Consider the following 18809-nt stretch of genomic DNA (forward strand, 5'->3'; position numbering starts at 1 on the left):
TTTTAGTTGACCTGGATGTAAATTATGACGCATCACTCAGTGATACCTACCGTCAACAAATTTACACATCGCCTATAAAAGTAGGTGAAGGCAGTTTTGGAGTTGTCTACAAAGCTATAAATAAATTTTCTAATACAAAATATGCTATAAAAGAATTTAGACGTACATTACCTTCCCACACAATTTATAAAGAAATTCGTAATAATGAGAAAGTGGGAATCCACCATAACTGCGTTAAATTTTATATGGCGTGGGAAGAGTTTGGGGAGGTATATATGATGATGGAGGCTTGCCAAATGAGCCTTATGGATTATTCGAGAAAAAATATTATACAAGAACCGTTTCTGTGGGATTGCTTATACGATATGTGCAAGGCCTTGAAATATCTACATGAGAAATTACTAGTCCATCGAGACGTGAAAGCTACTAATATAATGCTTTACGGCACATATTTTAAGTTGACAGATTTTGGAACGGTTACTGATTTAAATGTGGTAAGTTACCAAAAAAATTGGTATAAGTAAATCGGACATCAGCAGCTATGTATTTTGGCGCATATAATTAACTGTAGCAAATACTATTTTCGTCAAGAAATGTAGTTTTTTGTTGTTGGTAGTTTTCATATCATTTGAAGTTAGTCCGAGCATTTTCTTTGTTTTTACGGCCATACATTTAGGGATTCCATTTTTTAATGCCTTGTTTGTTACGATGGGGTCTAAGTTAACTCTTGTATTCTGCAATTAGTTTTAATTTAGATTGATTGTTTTGTATTTTGATCTACAACTATCACTTTGACTTTTTTAATTATAAGCGTTTATGTCTGTTTGAGGTACCTACGTGGATTTTAGAGGATTTGAGAAATACTGCACTTTATTCAAGAGTTTAAAATCGCCTATTATTCTATTGCAACTATTAACTATTCATCTATCGTAGACTTACCGCATTAAATAGTGAGGGGATAATACGTTCCCAACAGGAAATAATAAAAGTTGTGGAGGTATACATAATTACCTCACATATTAACTGTTTTACGCAAGTAGGATCAGATAACAGATTTTTTTAAATATATACCAGGGGTCTAGTCTAACCGACAAAACGAATCCACAAGCTGAGGTCTTAATAGATTGCAGCGTGGAAACTGCTCTACCAGATACGATACCCTACCAGGTAGGTAAGTCGTCTACAGACAATTCCGAGACAATATATATATATATATATATATATATATATATATATATATATATATATATATATATATTATAGTATTATATATAGTATTATTATATAGTATATTATATATAGTATTATTATATAGTATATTATATATATATATATATATATATATATATATATATATATATTATAACAGGATCCAACTTCCGTTCGTATTCCGTTCTCCTCTGCCAATCCTTCCGGTGCTCCTCCTCCAAATCTCTCGATTCCATCGCACTTCTTATTCCTTCATTCCAGGAGCGTCGAGGTCGACATCTTTTTATTCTTCCAGGGGGTATATGGTTTCTAATTGCGTTGATTGCACAACTAACACTTACTATTGCTCCACGTTTCCCTGACGTAATTTTACCAACCTGTTTTTCACCTTTTCATGCAATGGTTGTTTCCGCAGACCGTAGTGATAAGGTCTTCGTCCTTATTTTTGTAGCATCTTATTTTGTAGTTAATACGGCTTGTAGTTGCTAGTTGATCTGCTTTTTTATTTACCCATATACCAGTGTGCGATGGTAACCAAATAAAAGCTGTGTCCTTTCCCATGGAATGAAGTATTTCTAATTAATTTTTTATTGCTTGTATAATGGGATTTGTTGTATACATTTGCTTTAATTTCAATAACGCATTAAATGAATTTGTAACGATGACGCACTTTATCGTGCTACTGAAAAGTTAAGGCTTTTAATAAAGCTGTGGTCTCGGCTGTGAGTATACTACAATTTGTAGGTAAGTGTATGCTGTAGGAGTTTTCTTCATCAGAATAGTAAGTAGCAGCATGTTCATCTGGGGTTTTAGAGCTGTCGGTAAAGATTTGTAAGTAATTGGGGTAATGGGATATGATTTCTGCAAAAAGATGTTTAATTATCGAAAAGTTTGTATTTGATTTGGGGTACTTTCTTAGTGTTGGCTCAATGGTCAGTAGACGGGTTGTACATGGAGGAGAGATTGCATTTGTATATATCAATAGACTAAGTTGATCCATGTTAAAATTTTTGACTTTTATTCTTTCTATTAGAGATATACAGTTTGTTGTCTCTTTGAAAGAGAGGATGCCAGGGTGGAAAATTTGAGAGAAAAGAGGATGTTGTTTTTGAATTAAAATTTTGTCAATGTAGTTTGATGATAATTGTTGTCGCCTTATGTTTAGAGTCGCCTCTTTAGCTAGAACAACAAAAAAGTACTTGGGAATGACCAGGAAAAACCTACGTTTGACAGTTGGTTTTTTAACTGGTCATTGTCAAATAAGCAAACACCTCCACACACTGGGGCTAGCAGACACACCTCTATGTAGGAAGTGTGAACGAGAAGACGAAACTGTAGAGCATGTCCTATGTGAATGCCCGGAGTTATCGTTAATACGAGAGTACGCTTTCGGCGAGTCCTGGACCATACCTGCCCAATAAGAAAGATGTCTCCTGGTGACTTGTTCACCTTCCTAGAAATGGTAGGATGGACAATGAGCTAAGGGTGACAGCTCCCTGGAAGGATGCACAATGGGTCAATTGTGGCCTAAGTGCTGTGAAACTTAACTCGCCCTCCCTACTCTACAGATACAGATAGCTAGAACTTGTAGACTACTAGTGGGACTAGTTCTAAATGCGCCAAGTGCCATTCTCAAAGCTGTAGATTGAATACTTTTAAGCTTTTTTAAGGTAGTTTTGCTTGGGGCGTTATAACAAATGCAATGGTAATCTAGTTTACTCCTAATGAGTGATTTATATAAGTTTATTAATATTTTAGTATCTGCGCCTCATACTTTATTAGATAGAATTTTGAGTATATTTAAGCTATATTGACAGGAATGTTGTAATTTATTGATATTATTATGCAAGTTCCAATTTACGGTTCTGGTAAAAGTTAAACCTAGAAAACTAACTTCTGATTGTTTTAATGATACATTATTTAAAGTTAGGTCATTTGAATCCCAAAATATGTTTTTATTAAAAATTATGTATTGTGTTTTTTCTGTAGAGAAGTTAAATCCAGTTTTTAACGTCCAATTTTCAAACCGAGTTAAAAAAATTTGTAAAATTTTAGTTGCCGATTCTATATTGTTTGATTTAGTATAAACGACGATGTAGTCTGCATAAATACTAGCTTTAATAGGTGCTCTAATTTCATTAATAACACTATTGATAGCAATTAAGAATAATGTTGGACGTATTATGGAACCTTGAGGGATTCCATTATCTAATGTTCTTGTTGAGCCTTTAAGGCCATTTATCCTAATTTATATTGATCTATTATTTAAAAAATTGTTTACAAATGTTATCTTGTATCCCATTATCGCTTAGATTTTTCAAAATGCAGTGTGTCCAAGTTCCCTCAAAATGTTGGCTTATATCAAAAAATATTACAATCAGTTTTTGGTTGTTTGCAAAAGCTTCATTATTGAGGTTTGTAAAATACCTAACATGGTTATCTAACGTCAATCTGCCTTTTCGAAAGCCACTTTGATAAGAGAAAAGGAGATTTTTATTTTCCAAGTTTCATATTAGACGAAGGTTTAAAATGTTTTCCAAGACAGGAGAGAAGGTTATTTCAACATGTTCGGATCGTTGTCGGCGAACGTATCTTTTTAATGTCATAACATTTATTTGATAAAGACTTGCTGTTCCCTTAAGAGGCATACCGTTATTAATAACGTCTAAAACAGCTTCTTTTAACCTCTGGCTGTCGATGTTCTTTTTTTGTCTCCTTCCCTACTTTTGTATTGACGTGACATATCTATAAAATAAAAAACACTCATCTATAAGGAGTTTCTGGGAGACTTGATCCAGGGATCATATCTCGCAAATAAGAGGGAATTAAGTCTTCCCCAAGAAGTTATTTCAATATTTTAGTTTATAAAAATATAACAACAAACTAGAACTCATTGCAAACTGTGCAAAACGTAAACTGAATAATTATGGTGTTTAATAAAAATTATACGAAAATCTCACCTAAACGAATAGTAAAGAAAATCAACTTGAAATATTGCTGAAAACACTTCTCGGTAGGGACAAAACAATTTTAATGGACACGTGCTGTTCGTTCTGTGTTCTAAAAAAAACTAAATTACATGGGATCTAATGCCATACCACAGTATATTGCTTAAGAAAAATTCTTTTTAAGCAATATACTGTTGCCATACTAACAGCTACGCTATGTTGCCGGTTTTATAATTTTAGGCTGCTTATTTACTAAAATTTTATAGAGTGATCAAGTCTCCCTCTTCACCCCTAATCGAGTGCAGAGCGATCGAACGGTTTGGTCGATCCAGCTCTCTGGATCACGTGTGCGACACAATTTTTTAAATTGAAGTATTTGTGACGTAGTGCAAACATAAATAAGAGCGTGTAGTAACGTGGAGACCTCGAATTGGAGGCCGGCAGTGTATAGCCACAGTATATTGCTTAAAAAGAATTCTTTTTAAGCAATATACTGTGGTATAGCTTCTTAAGTGGAAGCTCTGTAGCGATATTCAGAGCTTCTTCAGATGAAGCGATTTGCGCGCGAGTCATTTTCCACGCGAGCTTTCGCTCAGTGTTCAGAATAGTTGAACGAAGCAGGCTAGTTGTGGCTTGCGTATCGTCGATGGAAAAGCCGCAAAAGAAGAGAAAATAGACGGTTTGAGGTGCATAGCATTTTACATGACAGAATGTCTCCCGGTATGTTTGTGACTCTATACCCAAATTTAAGAAATAATGAAAATAAATTATTTAACTACTTTTGAATGTCCATTAAATCGTTTGATGATTTGTTAGAAATCATAAAAAAAGATGTATCCCCATGTGAAAACTATGTAGTAAGATATACTGTTTCTACAGAAGAAAATGGTGTTAAATCGTGGACCTTGAACGAAGATATGTTCAGAAAACTAGAAGCATTTGAGATGTGGCTATATCGGAGAATGCTTAAGATCCCGTGGACTGACCGAGTCACAAATGAGGAGTTCCTCAGAAGAATGAATAAAAACCGAGAGGTACTGACCACCATCAAATCTCAAAAGTTACAGTTCTTCTGACATATTCTGCGAAATGAATCCAGATATGCTCTCCTTCAAGCCATCCTTCAAGGAAAAATATTTGGAAAACGAGGTCCAGGAAGAAGAAGAATATCTTGGTTAAAGAACCTCAGAATCTGGTTCAATACAACATCTGTGCAGCGTTTCCGCGCTGCTGCAGATAAGATAAAGATTGCCATGATGATCGCCAACATTCGTAACGGATAGGCAATAGGCACATCAAGAAGAAGACATAAGAAAAAACTCATTATTACGTCATTACTTTAAGGTAAGAAGTTATATGGAAAAGGTTAAAAAATATAGTAATGAAAGAACCCGACAAAGAAAAATGGGAACACATCGCAGAAGAATTGCAGCAAGCATATTCCCATTACAAAACCCACAGAATCTGAATCACTTTAATACAACTACAAGATTTTTTTCTACAGTCCTATTGGCAGTCTATGATGCAAACTACTATTTCATCTCAATAGACTGCGTTGGTGCTATAGTTGGTGCGTACGGCAAGAGCAATCATTCCAAAATTTTTAAGAACTCTTTATTTTATAAGAAACTTTCAAACAAGACTCTACATATCCCAAATCCAAAAGCAATATCAAATATTCATGCAACACATTTACCTTATGTTATTATTGTTGGAGACATGACAAAAATTTAACACATAACAAACAATTATTGATTACCCAGAGCAAGACGATATATTGAGTGTTGTTTTGGAATCATGGTAAACAAATGGCGAATTTTTCATCACAGGTTGACCACCGATTCCTTGGGGCCTGGCAAACGTTCCCTAAATACAAGAGACACATTTGCCGAATATTTTGTTAATGAAGGCCAACTTCCGTGGCAAAATAAAATGACAAACTGTAACTAATTGCAGTGAGTTTTTTTGTCATCCGCATCTGACGTGTCACAAAAGATTTCTGTCTACAATTTCTTCCCAAGCTTCTCGTCTCAAATTTCTTTTTTTCTTTTTTCTATTTTGCTTTTTCTTTTCTATATCATCAATAAATAATTCTGTATCAAAATTATCTGCTTTCACTTTTATCGGGCACACCTTCACACTGTTATTGTCGTGTGAGGACTGGACGTCCTAACCTAGTTTCTAGTATCTCGACTTACGCGTAAAACAGACGTTACTTGCGCGAGTCGAGGTTCTGGAGTAATCTATGCGTTTTACACGCGAGTGAGGGAAAGCGCGAAAGCATCTGGACAGGATTTATGTTACACCAGTATTCCGAGAACATGCGAGTAACTACGCGCGAATAGATTCGCGCGCAAATTACCGAATCTGAACAAGCTCTAAGCGAAACGTAAAGTGCCAGTGTATGCTTTATCAAAGTCAACACGTACGAACAATAGGGGCCCATCCACAAGAGGGCCCAAAAACCCTCCACGAATCAACATGATCAATACCTAAGGTAAGTGAAATTTTTATTAGCGATTCTGAGCATATTGAATTAAATATAAATAACAAAGATGATATGGAAAATTCAGTCAATGAAAATTTAATTTAAACTCAGGTTTGTTTACTATAGCTGAAGTAGATAACTCTAGTCCAGACTTTCTGCACAAAACAAAGATTTATTTAGTAGTATTAAATCAGTAGGTATGTTGCCCATACAAAAAGTAAAGTTGAAATAAGTAACGAAGATATAACGAGTTGGAAAAGAGCATTCCGTAGGAAGCTGCTGGGTGAAGTAAAACGAACTAAAAACACTGTAATTGATACAAATAGAGAACTAGCTCTATCCGTGGACACATTGGTCGAACAAATGAAGAGGATAGTAAAAGATAATCGTTTTTATTCAAATCAATCAGATGCAGACATAAAAAAGGCAAATATCCAAACTCGAAGAAAAATCAGTAACAAGAATATAACATGGAAATATAAAAACTAATACATTTTTTTTATACGATGAACAAAATAGCAGAAAAAGAAAAGCCGACTGTAAAACCAATTGAAAAACCGAAAAGTAAACCAGTGGAAAAACAAACTGAACAACAAATGACAAAGCATAGGATGAAAGACTTAGCCAAGACATGGAATACGACGAAAATAATGCGGGATGAACAATTTAGCAAACAATGAAAACCAAAAAGACAAATCGGTCGGAAGAAAAAAGTCCTGAATAATGGAAGCCAATGAGTGCAAGTGCATTCCGTTAGAAATGTTAAAAAAGCAACAAGAAACAACTCAAAGTATGACAAAAGGGAAAAGAAACACAAAAGGACAACATTGTTAAAGCCGCCAGCAATTATTCTGAAATCAGTAGGCAAAAGCTAGAAAATACTACAGAAAGCCAGAGAGCTTAGAATTGGCCCCACAAACAAATTCGTTAAATCAATAAAATAAATAGTGACACAGACGAATAACCGAGAAGGTTACCTTGATATCATAGAGATATTGGATGAATATAATGCTAACGATATAATCGAACGGATAGCCTATCTAATTGACTAGGATAAAACCAAAAGATTAGTGATTAGATGTCTTCACAAAACTACCGAGACCGCCAAAATACAAGAAGAATGAATAAAATACAAAAAGTTTAACAGCTAAATTCAAACAAATCAGCATTCTGGAAACTACAAAAACTTTTAAGAAAAGATAAAAAACTAATTCCACCTTTACATGGAGAAAATGGAATTCATAAAAGAAGTTGAAAGCAGATACAATTCTAAAAACAAATAGGATCAACATAGATATTACACACCCCTTCCCCAGAAGAAGTCAAGAGACTAGTCAAATTTACAAACGCCAAGACAGCACAACGCGCAGTTGGGATGATAAACAGAGCTCTGCCAAACTTAATCAACACAATATTAAGATTAAGATATTTCTGATCTGAACAACTAGGTCTAGTGTGAATTACCGGTGTTGGGATCAGAAAAATACATGACTAAAGGATTCAACAAAAATAAGTATACAGCAGCCGCCTTTCTACATGTCAGTAAAACCTTTAGTAAAGTCTGGCACGAAGGCTTGCTATATAAGATGAGCCAATATGCATAGTGGGACGATGATATGACTATTCTCGTCGTACATATTCTACAGGAGATGCAGAGTTCGGATAGAGCCAACCCTGTCCGAGGTCTGAACCATGGAGGCTGAAATGCCACAGAAAGCGGTACTGCCGATATATCTATACAGCAGATAAACCGGTAGAACCCAGAACAATGTTAAGTCTATACACAGACGATACAGTAATAACCGATTGTAATTTTATAACAATCTGTAACCCTTTTTGGATGTTGCTAGAAAGGTCTAACTGGATAAATAACTGGATATACTGCGAACGGCAGCTAGATGGTTAGTAGAAAGCGAGTCGTGAATTCGAAACTAGCTTTTGGAATTGGTACTTTGTTCAACAGAACAAATTACCAGAGATAAGATAAGATAAAATAGATAGATAGATAGGTATGGTAAAATAACCATAGATAAGTAGAAAAAAAATTCTAGTATTTTCAAAGATACCAACAAACGTACATTTGTATGCAAAGGGACAAATAATAGAACAGGTAACTTCCATAAAATATTTGAGAGCAAATATCAACAGCCAGTGTAATCCAAAAAAAGAAATCCTATCAAGAATCGAACAAGCGAGGAAAACAATCATGAACATGAAAACATTTTTAACAAGATCAGACCTTAGTCTAGAGCTCAGAATTCGAATGATCAGATGTTACGGTTTCTCTGTTTTCCTGTATGGCTCTGAAAGTTGGACAATGGACTCTGAAACAGAAAAAAGAATAGATGCCTTTGAAATGTATGTATACAGACGGATGCTGAGAATTCCATAAATACAAAAAGTTACCAGTGGTGAGGTAGTTCGGCGCATGAGTAAACAAAAAGGATTACTCAGCATAATCAAAGAGAAAAAAATACAATACTTGGATCATGTGATAAGAGGTGAAAGATATGAATTACTTCAAATCATATTGGAAGGTAAAATTCACAAAATTAAGAAACCTTAGATCCAGAAGCAAAACAAGAAACCACAAATAATGTTTGAAACCGAAAATGTACAAGATTTGGAAGTTACTATTATTGATTAGTTGTTGTTACACACTATATAAAGAAATAAAAAATATTTTCGGTTGAAATAGTCCACACACTTAATTGAGACTGATACTGCCTGATCTTTCTTTCTGGTGAAACTATAGCTATCACATGATTTAAATTTAATGTTAATTTAGGGAACTTGTTGGTAGTAGAGTAAAGAAAATACGTTATTAAAAACAAAAACAATTTATTTCATCAGAAAGTTGAAATATAGGTACATAAAAACAAATTAACACTGTAATTCTACAATTGGTTGAATAAAAAAATAAACAATAAACGGATAAATAATTCTCCAGCATACAATATGCAAAATGAGTGATCAGTAAAGAGAGATATGCTGTTAATTAAAAATTCAATGACACAAAAAATCTAATCTTTACTGGATCGGGACTTAACTCGAGCTAAGGGAAAATTTAAGCTTAATTTAATTTAACTCTGACAATTTGACAATAACTCTACAATAGCAAAAGTAAAAAACTCTTTATAGCAAAACGAATAATCAAACCTTCACTGTAGTTTATTTATCGAATAAAACTGGCGCTGTGGCTATCAAAAAACAGTGACTGTATAAATAGTAGAGTGATATAAATCTCGTGTAATCTTCTTTGATTACTTTGATACTGAAAATCAATTTAACAGGTGGACAAAGATATGATCTTTAATTTTTATAAGATCGCAGCAAGTCTCAAAATTTTAGGTAGTGTTTCTCTTGAAAACCCATTGACTTTACATTTTTACAACAAATCTCGGGAGATTCCTTGTATGATTTAAGAATAAATAAATAAAAAAACATTGACTTATATCGCGAGAGGAAACAGGTCTCACCTCTAAAAAAAACCATGCCAAAAATGATTTCCCTTCAGGGAAATCATTTATTTTGACATAAATATATCATTTTATTTTTAACATGACATTTTTGACATAAATATATCATTTTGACATTTATATCATCATTTTGACATAAATATATCATTTTGACATTTATATCATCATTTGGACATAAATATTCCAAACTTTATCTAATTCCTAAAATTAGTAGCTGTCGACCAAGTCAACTTTCTCTTCTGTGAGATCTCTTATTTAGCGAAAGGGTTTTTGAAAAGAAAGTTTTAGTAACACTAATTTAGGGTCAGAAATTAGAAAATGTAATGTCTCTAAAAAGTTTCAGTTCTATAGAATTGTAATACCACAAGTTGCGACAACAATTAAAAATTAAAAACGCATGGACTCAGTAGCATATCAGTGTGTTGGGGAATTATATTTATAAAAAAAATAAAAAGAAATCATTAAAATAAAAAAAACTGTTACATTTTAAATTCAGATCTAGCAATAAGATATTTACAAGGTGTACTGAATCAACTATAAGACTGGTGCGAGCAATGGAAAATAGCCGGCAAGCCAGACAAAAGATAGGCCTTCATATACCAAAAACGAAGAGGAATACCAAACGAATGGTTAACAGTATTCGATACTCCAATTAAATGGTCAAATCAAGCCAAATACCTAGGAGTAACGATGGACAAAGAGTTGACCTTCACAGAACGAATGTAACAAACCGTCAATACAACTAAGGCACTCAACAGTTAACTTTAATCAGTAATAGGACTTTTATCACTAATAGAAAGAGTAAACTGAGATTAAAACAAAGATTAGGATGACAAATAGCATAATTTTGCTAATAGTAACATACGCCTCAGCAGCCTGTGGATATACGTGTAAATCCAACAGGAAGAAAATACCAATCGCCCAAACTCATATGATAAAATAGGCTGTAAACATATCTAAATACGTCCCAGTGAGGTAAATATTTAGAGAAACAAAATAAAAAGGAATCTTTAGAACAATGGACCATCAGGAGCCTTGCAAACAGACTATTAAGAGAGTTGACAAACTATGAGGAAAACTTAAGAACAGTACATAGACGGCCGAGACAGAAGCTAGCTGGATTTGTAATAGAACACCCAGGAGGATAATTAAATCATGAGAATTAAGGTCCCCATAACAAAAACCAAAAAATCCTATGCTTCCCAAAAAATTATACCCACTTTTTGATTTTTATTTTATTTCCTTTTATTTTAGTTATATTTATATTTTTACTAACCATTTACTCTATCTTAAAATAAACAATAGACTCAGGTGCAAAAAATTCGATCCATGCTCAGGCAAGTTGTTTGGGCGAGGTAACCCAGCTTGAGTTCGTCTTCCCAGTGTGTCAAGTAGATGTTCGGTTGGATTGAGGTTTGGGCTGGAAACTGGCCAATTCCTACGAACAATCCCGACGTCTTCTAAGTATTCATTGACGATTCTATCACGGAGGGGACGCCCGTTATCGTCCATAAAAATAAAATTAGGTCCTATGAATGGCGCAAAAGGTACCACATGCTTATCTAAAATGGTTGTTATATACCTTGCTCCTATCATAGTACCTCTATCCACAAGAACTATGAGCTCCATGAGATCCATGAGAACTATGATAACTGAGCCTCCTCGATAGTTTATTCTGTCGGCAATATCGCATTGTAAAAATCGTTCTTCTTGTCTTCTCCAAATTTTTCCGCAACTGTCTAGTAACCTCAAGCAAAACCAGGACTATCCAAGAATAAAACATTACTCCAATCTGCGTTACTCCAAGTCCAATTATCGTCTTCTTCTTCTTATGCCACTCCTATCGGAGATTGGAAATCATCAAGGCTATCCTGACCTTGTTCACAGCTGACCTAAAGAGTTCATTAGTGGTACAGCCAAACCACTCTCTCAATCTCTCCCACTCTCCAATTATCGTGTTCCCTTGCAAAAGCAAGTCAAGCTATGCGGTGTTCCACGGATAGCTGTGGATGTAGAGCTGGTCTTCTGGATATTAAATTAGCTTTATGAAGTCGTCGACGAACTGTCCGCCTACGTGGACTCTCCACGTTTCGGACTTTATTTAGGTGATTTACCAGATCAAATTGAAGTTAGATGTCTATTATTATACGAAGAAACCAAAAATCAATCATCGCGTGCGGATGTTGCTCTCCTACGGTTTGATCCTGACCTTGTAGTATAGTTGCCGTTTTAAATGACACACTGAATGGCTATTTGAACAGCACAACGACTTACACCTAGCACCTGGGCAACATAATATTGGCTACGACCATCTTGCACTAAGGCCACTGCTCTTGTAACATCCGTTGGTGTTGACGTCATTTTAATACAACTAAAGATTCTAACCTCAAATTGATCTGGTTAATAAAATCAGTATGTAAATGTATAGAAATTATTAATTGTATATATACGAGTGTTTTTCTAAATTTATATATGCCATATAACAGGTCCTAAGTTTTAAAACTAGCAATAAATAAGAAGTATGTCATGGATCGAAGGTTTTGCACCTGAGTGTACATAAACAAAGTGTGTGTAGGCCGCATACATTTAGCATTGCACACTTTACATATTATTTTCTTTCTTTTTGTTTAACTTAACCCACACTAACCACCTTCCGTTACAGTACCCATTCACAACGGACACGCCGCCAGGAATCATGGATAGTTTAGTATAACCGCTTTCAGGCACCTACCCTTCAGGTAGATCCAAAAGGACCAAGGACATGAAAACTGATCATTGAGGTCACGTACCGATAGACGTGGACTAGAGAACATCTGACAATAGCTGGGCTCAAATGATGAAAAAGTAAACGTCTTTGCTGAACACTTCTTCTTCTTCTAAAAGTTTTTATCTTTTAGTGATGTTCGCGACCACATTGACACATATTATATTCACAGCAGCTCAAAATAGATCAGTAGACGTTAGACCAATCCATTTCCTGACCAAGATTTGTCAGCTTTACTTCTAGCTCTGTCCCATAGTGTCTTGCCATCAATTTTTCTAAGTGTTTTTATCTCTGCTGTTTCTAACATCCTTTTTGTCCTCTCTGTCTCAGGTCGTGTTTCTGCCGCGTATGTCATTACTGGTCTAATGACTGTTTTGTAAATGCTGCCTTTCATTTCTTTCCCGATATTTTTATTTCTCCATATTGTTTAATTCTGGCAGTCTGCGGCTCTATTAGCTCTATTCACTTGATCTTCCACTTCCGTTTCGAGCTTTCCGTAGCTAGATAATGTGATGCCTAGATATTTAAACTCCATCACTTGTTCTATTATCTGACCTTCCAGCTCCGTTACATCTTAGTAAATTTGCTGTTTAATCATGCATTTTGTCTTTTTTGGGGAAATTAACACGTTAAATTTTCTGGTGGTTATTTTAAATTGGTGCAGCATATTTTGTAAATTGTTTTCACTTTGAAAGAGTAGTATTGGGTCGTCTGCTTTGCAGATAATTTTAAGTTGTTTTTCTCCCATTTGGTATCTTTTTTTAGTTCTTACTTTTTTTTATTATTTCATCCATAATTAGGTTGAACCATACAGGACTCCGAGAATCTCCCTGTCTTATCACATTGCCATTTTCAATAGGGTCGTTTAGTGCTTCTTCAACTTTTACTATGTTGTTTTGGTAGATATTTTCGATCGTTTTGATTATTCCTAGAGGTATCTGTCTTGCGTACAATAAGTGGATAACGTCCTTTAATTTGACTTCTTTTGCTAGTGTTACAATTTCATTCAGTATATTACATTCATACTACATTTCCTAGCGTTGGTTTTTGGGAAGTGAAATGAATATTGATAGTAACCAGTCTTTCGGTAAGTGACCAGTCTCATATATATTATTGAATAGCTTCATAAGAGCTGTGATTTGGAGTGCCTCTAATGGCTTGAAAATTTTACCATGTACTTGTTGATTTCCTATCTTTAATTCGCTTAATGGCCATAGTTACTTTTTTGTTTGTTATTTCTGTGTCGTAGGGATTGTCTATTTCAGTGTGTCCTTTTCTGTATCTTCGAATAATTCTTGCATATATTATAGCTGAACACTTAACAAATGTTTTTACTTCACTCCAACACTCCAACCCAACCCAATGGCTAAGTTATTGATGATAAAGTAAAATTCTATTTAGATAGTCCTTATCTAATGGACTTACCAATAAGACTTCTCAGACCATGAGAAGTAAGAGAAGAAATAAAATGTATTAACCCACGTAAAGCCCCAGGATATGACCTAACTGCAGAAGATATCTTAAAATAACTCACATGTAAAGGAGTACTTTTATAATAGCCTGTGTTACTACTCAATTTATTGAAAGTTTGCGCAAATTATTCTTATCCCTAAACCAGGTAAACCTCAAAGAGAAGTCGCATCGTAACAACATTTGCAGATGACATCGCAATACTCTTACCTAATGTGACGCCATTCCTGGCACCTGAAGGCTTGCAGAACCACCTCAATTTATTAAAAGAATAGTTTAACATATGAAGAAAAAAGGTATGGAACTGCCAAAACATATTTATAACCAAATAATAGATGGAGTGAGAAGGAGAGGCAGACCCAGAGCACGATTTAAGGATCAGGTGGAGGAAGACTTGATAATGTTGGGAGTACGAAACTGGAAAGCCAAGGCGAAGAATAGCAGAGAATGGAGACTTATCCTTGAGCAGGCCAAGACCCACCATGGGTTGTGGAGCCAATGATGATAATGATATTACATTCATATTACATTTCTTAGCGTTGGTTTTTCGGAAGTAAAATGAATATTGATTATAACCAGTCTTTTGGTAAGTGACCAGTCTCATATATGTTGTTGAATAGGTTCGTAAGAGCTGTGTTTTAATATGCCTCTAACAGCTTGAAAGTTTTACCATGTTAACCGCCACTTCTGGCACCTAAAGGCTTGCAGAACCACCTCAATTTATTAGAAGAATGTTTAACATATGACGAATAAAGGTTGACAGCAGCAAGTCTATTCAAATTACCTTTTACTCATCTTTTATTTACCATAAGGCGTAAAAAATGTCTTCAAGTCCCCTTTAATAATACAGTAATTCCAATAAAATCAGAACTAAAGTATCTAGGACTTCACGAAAACGAAAAACTTACTTGGAGAGCACACGCCAAGGTCTTAAAGACTAGACGGATGAATTGGCTTATCACAAAACAGTCACAAGTATCAATTGTTAGAAAAATAACTGGATATAAGGCAATTTTGAAGCCAATTTAAACATACAGTATTGAACTCTGCAGATGCACCAAGTCACCAAATACCAAACAATACAGTTCAAAACCCTACGCACCATGATAAACGCACCCAGGTTCATCTACAACTTAGTAATAGAAGAATTTTTGAAAAAACGTATTATGCATTAATAATGAAATTCGATCACGAGGAGAAAAGTGCAAAAATAGGATCATGAAAACCAATTAGTATTCTTGTAGTGTTGTTTACACCACGAGACGATAACTCCTAACACCTTTACTTGTTTTTTATATATTTTAAGGATTAAATTGTAAATTTGCGTTCAATAAAAAAATTTTTTTAAAAATACCTGTTTTGCAATCGTGCTGTTCTTTCAGCAGTTCAATTTGATAGTTTTTAAAGTGTAATTAATTTTCAATACTGTTTGAAGTCAAATCCAGATCTAAATTGCATTGTACTGTAATCAACAACTTAAAATTTTAACTTATTTTATAGCAACCTGAAAGCACAACAAGGTCACAAAACCCTAGGTTAACCGAAGATGAAGTAACCAGAAAAAATCTCCAAGCCAAAATAAAACCGGCACGCGACATCCTTGAGTTAGGATTAACATTCTCGAGGATGATGAGTGGACTTCGCTGGAGTTCGCCTACTACGACAAAGACAGCACCTGAACTTTCTCCAAAAAGTGACGACAATGAATTAATGAAGTGTAAGTATTGACTATTTAAGGTGAAAAAATAATAACGTGGTGATCTATTTGACTATTTAAATATCCTGTAAAAAATTTACTGGACAACGTAGACACATCGCTATAGAATACACGTATTTATTAACAAATTTACCTTCACTTTTTAGTTTCTGATTCATTTCGAGCAATCATTAAACGAATGATAGGAACTGAATTGCTCACCCCACCAACAGCAGCAGAAATTTTAAAATTTGACGACATGAAAGCAACCGCTGAAAGATGGGAAAAGAACTTAAGAACCGTATACACTGTAAGTTTACACCATATATACATGTATATATATATATTTTGTTATGATTGTTTATTTTGACTTTAATCTTAGTTTATTAGCCAATAAAAAATTTTATAACTTGTTTGTTATCGAAAGTAAAATAATCCTTATATTACCTGTGTTCGATGGATTCAAAAGATTTTCTAGTTGTCTTTTATCGGGAAGAGAAGAAAGGATAAGAATACAAATATATTTTATTACAAAGATTTACGTTTCTTTATTTTATATGAACGAATAAAACAATTATTAAATTCTGTCGTTATCTTATCAATCAGCATACAAGAAAATAAATCAAATTTTTATAATAAGATTATAAAGCTACATACATTTATATTACGTGAAAACCAATTTTACTTAAAATTTTCTTTACTGGAAACCAGAAACAACAAAACTTTAAACTTTTGATTAGCCTAACAAAACCTCAGTTCTTAAATTTGAATGCTAATGACCATGATGTCAAACCGATCCTTCACAGATATAAAATTTAATTGTACAAACACTTACAGCTTATTTTCTTCTTGAGTTGTATGTTGGAACATACCCAGAAAAGTCCAGTCTCCTCAACGATGTGATCTCTCCTCTTTGGCACCTCGGCTCTTTCTTAACGTCTCTGCAAACCTCCTGCAGACTACACAAAAAACACCTGCTTCACTTCTCGAAACTCATCTACTTATTTATGACACCAGGACCTTCTTTTGTCAACTTGATGCCGTAAGAATACTTTCACATATACTTTATAAAATGCCCACGGTAGATACAAAGACCTCTTTTAATCTACTTGTTATGTCCTTCTTCAAACTATTCACTTCTTTTCGTTACGCCGGTATCCAAACTCACGAACCACACCCTATCTTGAGACAAACGACTGTTTCCTTTTGATGACCAAAATATGACTAACTTCTCCTGTCTCATGATCGACTCACAAATTCCCATTTAAAAACGACCGTCCAATCAAAAGCTCAAATTGTGTTTACCATCATTTTGGAAAAGCCTAATTTCGGTTTCAGAGAAAAAACTAAATAGCTTACTTTAAAATTGGTTTTTTTCAATACATCATTTATACATATTTCAAAAGATTAGAATATGGTCATTTAATACTCGACTATACAAACAATGAAAAGATTAACTTACAGGTAGAATGTCTTTTAATTCTAAACAAAGGTTTTTTGATAATTTTGTTTGAAACGGAAAAAATTTCTATTCTTATCTACACTAAATCTTATCTTAAATTAATATATACATTTTTGTTTATAATGATATCTTAAAATTTTATTCCGATGGATATTTTTATTTATTTTTCTTTGGTTGGGAAAGAAGAAACATAACAATATATATATATATATATATATATATATATATATATATATACATATATAAATATATATATATATATATATATATATATATATATATATATATATATATATATATATATATTATTATGGTAACAAAAATATGGATTTTTAAATTATAATATATGGCTGAATTGATGAAGTTATCCAAAGCCATTAATTAAATAAAAAAAAATTTAATATATTACTTCAACAACCTTGTCTATAACTCAATTTGTCTCATGCTGTATTATCGTGGCTCAGTATCTCTCTGTTGTTGTATTTGCAAGTAAGAGGACCAAAAGGAATAATAAAAATACATTTAAATATCAAATCTAAAATTTATCAATATACTGTATCAACACAAAATTCATATACCTGCTATATAAAATGAATAATATTTTCTAACAGATCAAAATTATGACATTTAAATTGTAAAAATCCAAACATACAAATCATATGTTCCTAACGTGTTGTACAGTAAGGGTATAAATCCTTACATTGTAATGTTATATTGAATATCTTAAACCATATATGTTGTCAAAAGTGAGTCATGACAAGAGCAGTTATGTTTGGATTACATACACTTATTTTTTATACACACACTTGCCTTATATCACGTAGATTCAAAGTCCGATAGGGTAAACCTGAGAAAATATACATACAAAACGTGAAAGACATTTATTATTGTATATTTAGGCCGTCCGCACATGAAGCTACCAAAAAGAAACCAGTTGGTAACTTTAGTTACCAATCACTTGCTTATTAGTTACTGTCCATGTATTTTAATGAGTATCCGCACACAGCGATACTAGTTAGTAACTGGTCTCTAATGCATCAGTGATCAGTCGACAGCAGACTGGACGTGCAGGTCGCTTGGGGACTAGTTTCTAGTTTGTTGTAATATTTTTAAAGTTTACACGCGAAATGGCGAAATTGGTAGGACAGTCGTGTAATATAAAATTAGTGCATGAAGTGGAAAAACATCCCTGCCTACACAACTATAGTCAAATGAATATTCGCGTAAATATATTACCGAAAAGGCTTGGAATGATATATTATATGGTATTCCTTCCCGTTTTCGTACGTAATT

The 18809-nt window shown here is 33.8% G+C and overlaps 1 protein-coding gene across 1 annotated transcript in view; it reads left to right on the forward strand.

Moving 5' to 3' along the window:
• The first annotated feature begins 361 nt into the window (after positions 1–361).
• LOC140452025 (uncharacterized) overlaps positions 362–18809 on the forward strand; it is a 21259-nt gene continuing 2811 nt past the window's right edge. The window contains exons 1-3 of the mRNA XM_072546045.1: positions 362–494; positions 15859–16075; positions 16222–16364. Of these exons, the coding sequence (XP_072402146.1) occupies positions 366–494; positions 15859–16075; positions 16222–16364 (489 nt within the window). The 5' untranslated portion in view covers positions 362–365. The remainder of the gene's footprint in view (positions 495–15858; positions 16076–16221; positions 16365–18809) is intronic.

Source organism: Diabrotica undecimpunctata, chromosome 10 (assembly GCF_040954645.1).
Source record: "Diabrotica undecimpunctata isolate CICGRU chromosome 10, icDiaUnde3, whole genome shotgun sequence".
Classification (NCBI taxonomy): Eukaryota; Metazoa; Arthropoda; class Insecta; order Coleoptera; family Chrysomelidae; genus Diabrotica; species Diabrotica undecimpunctata.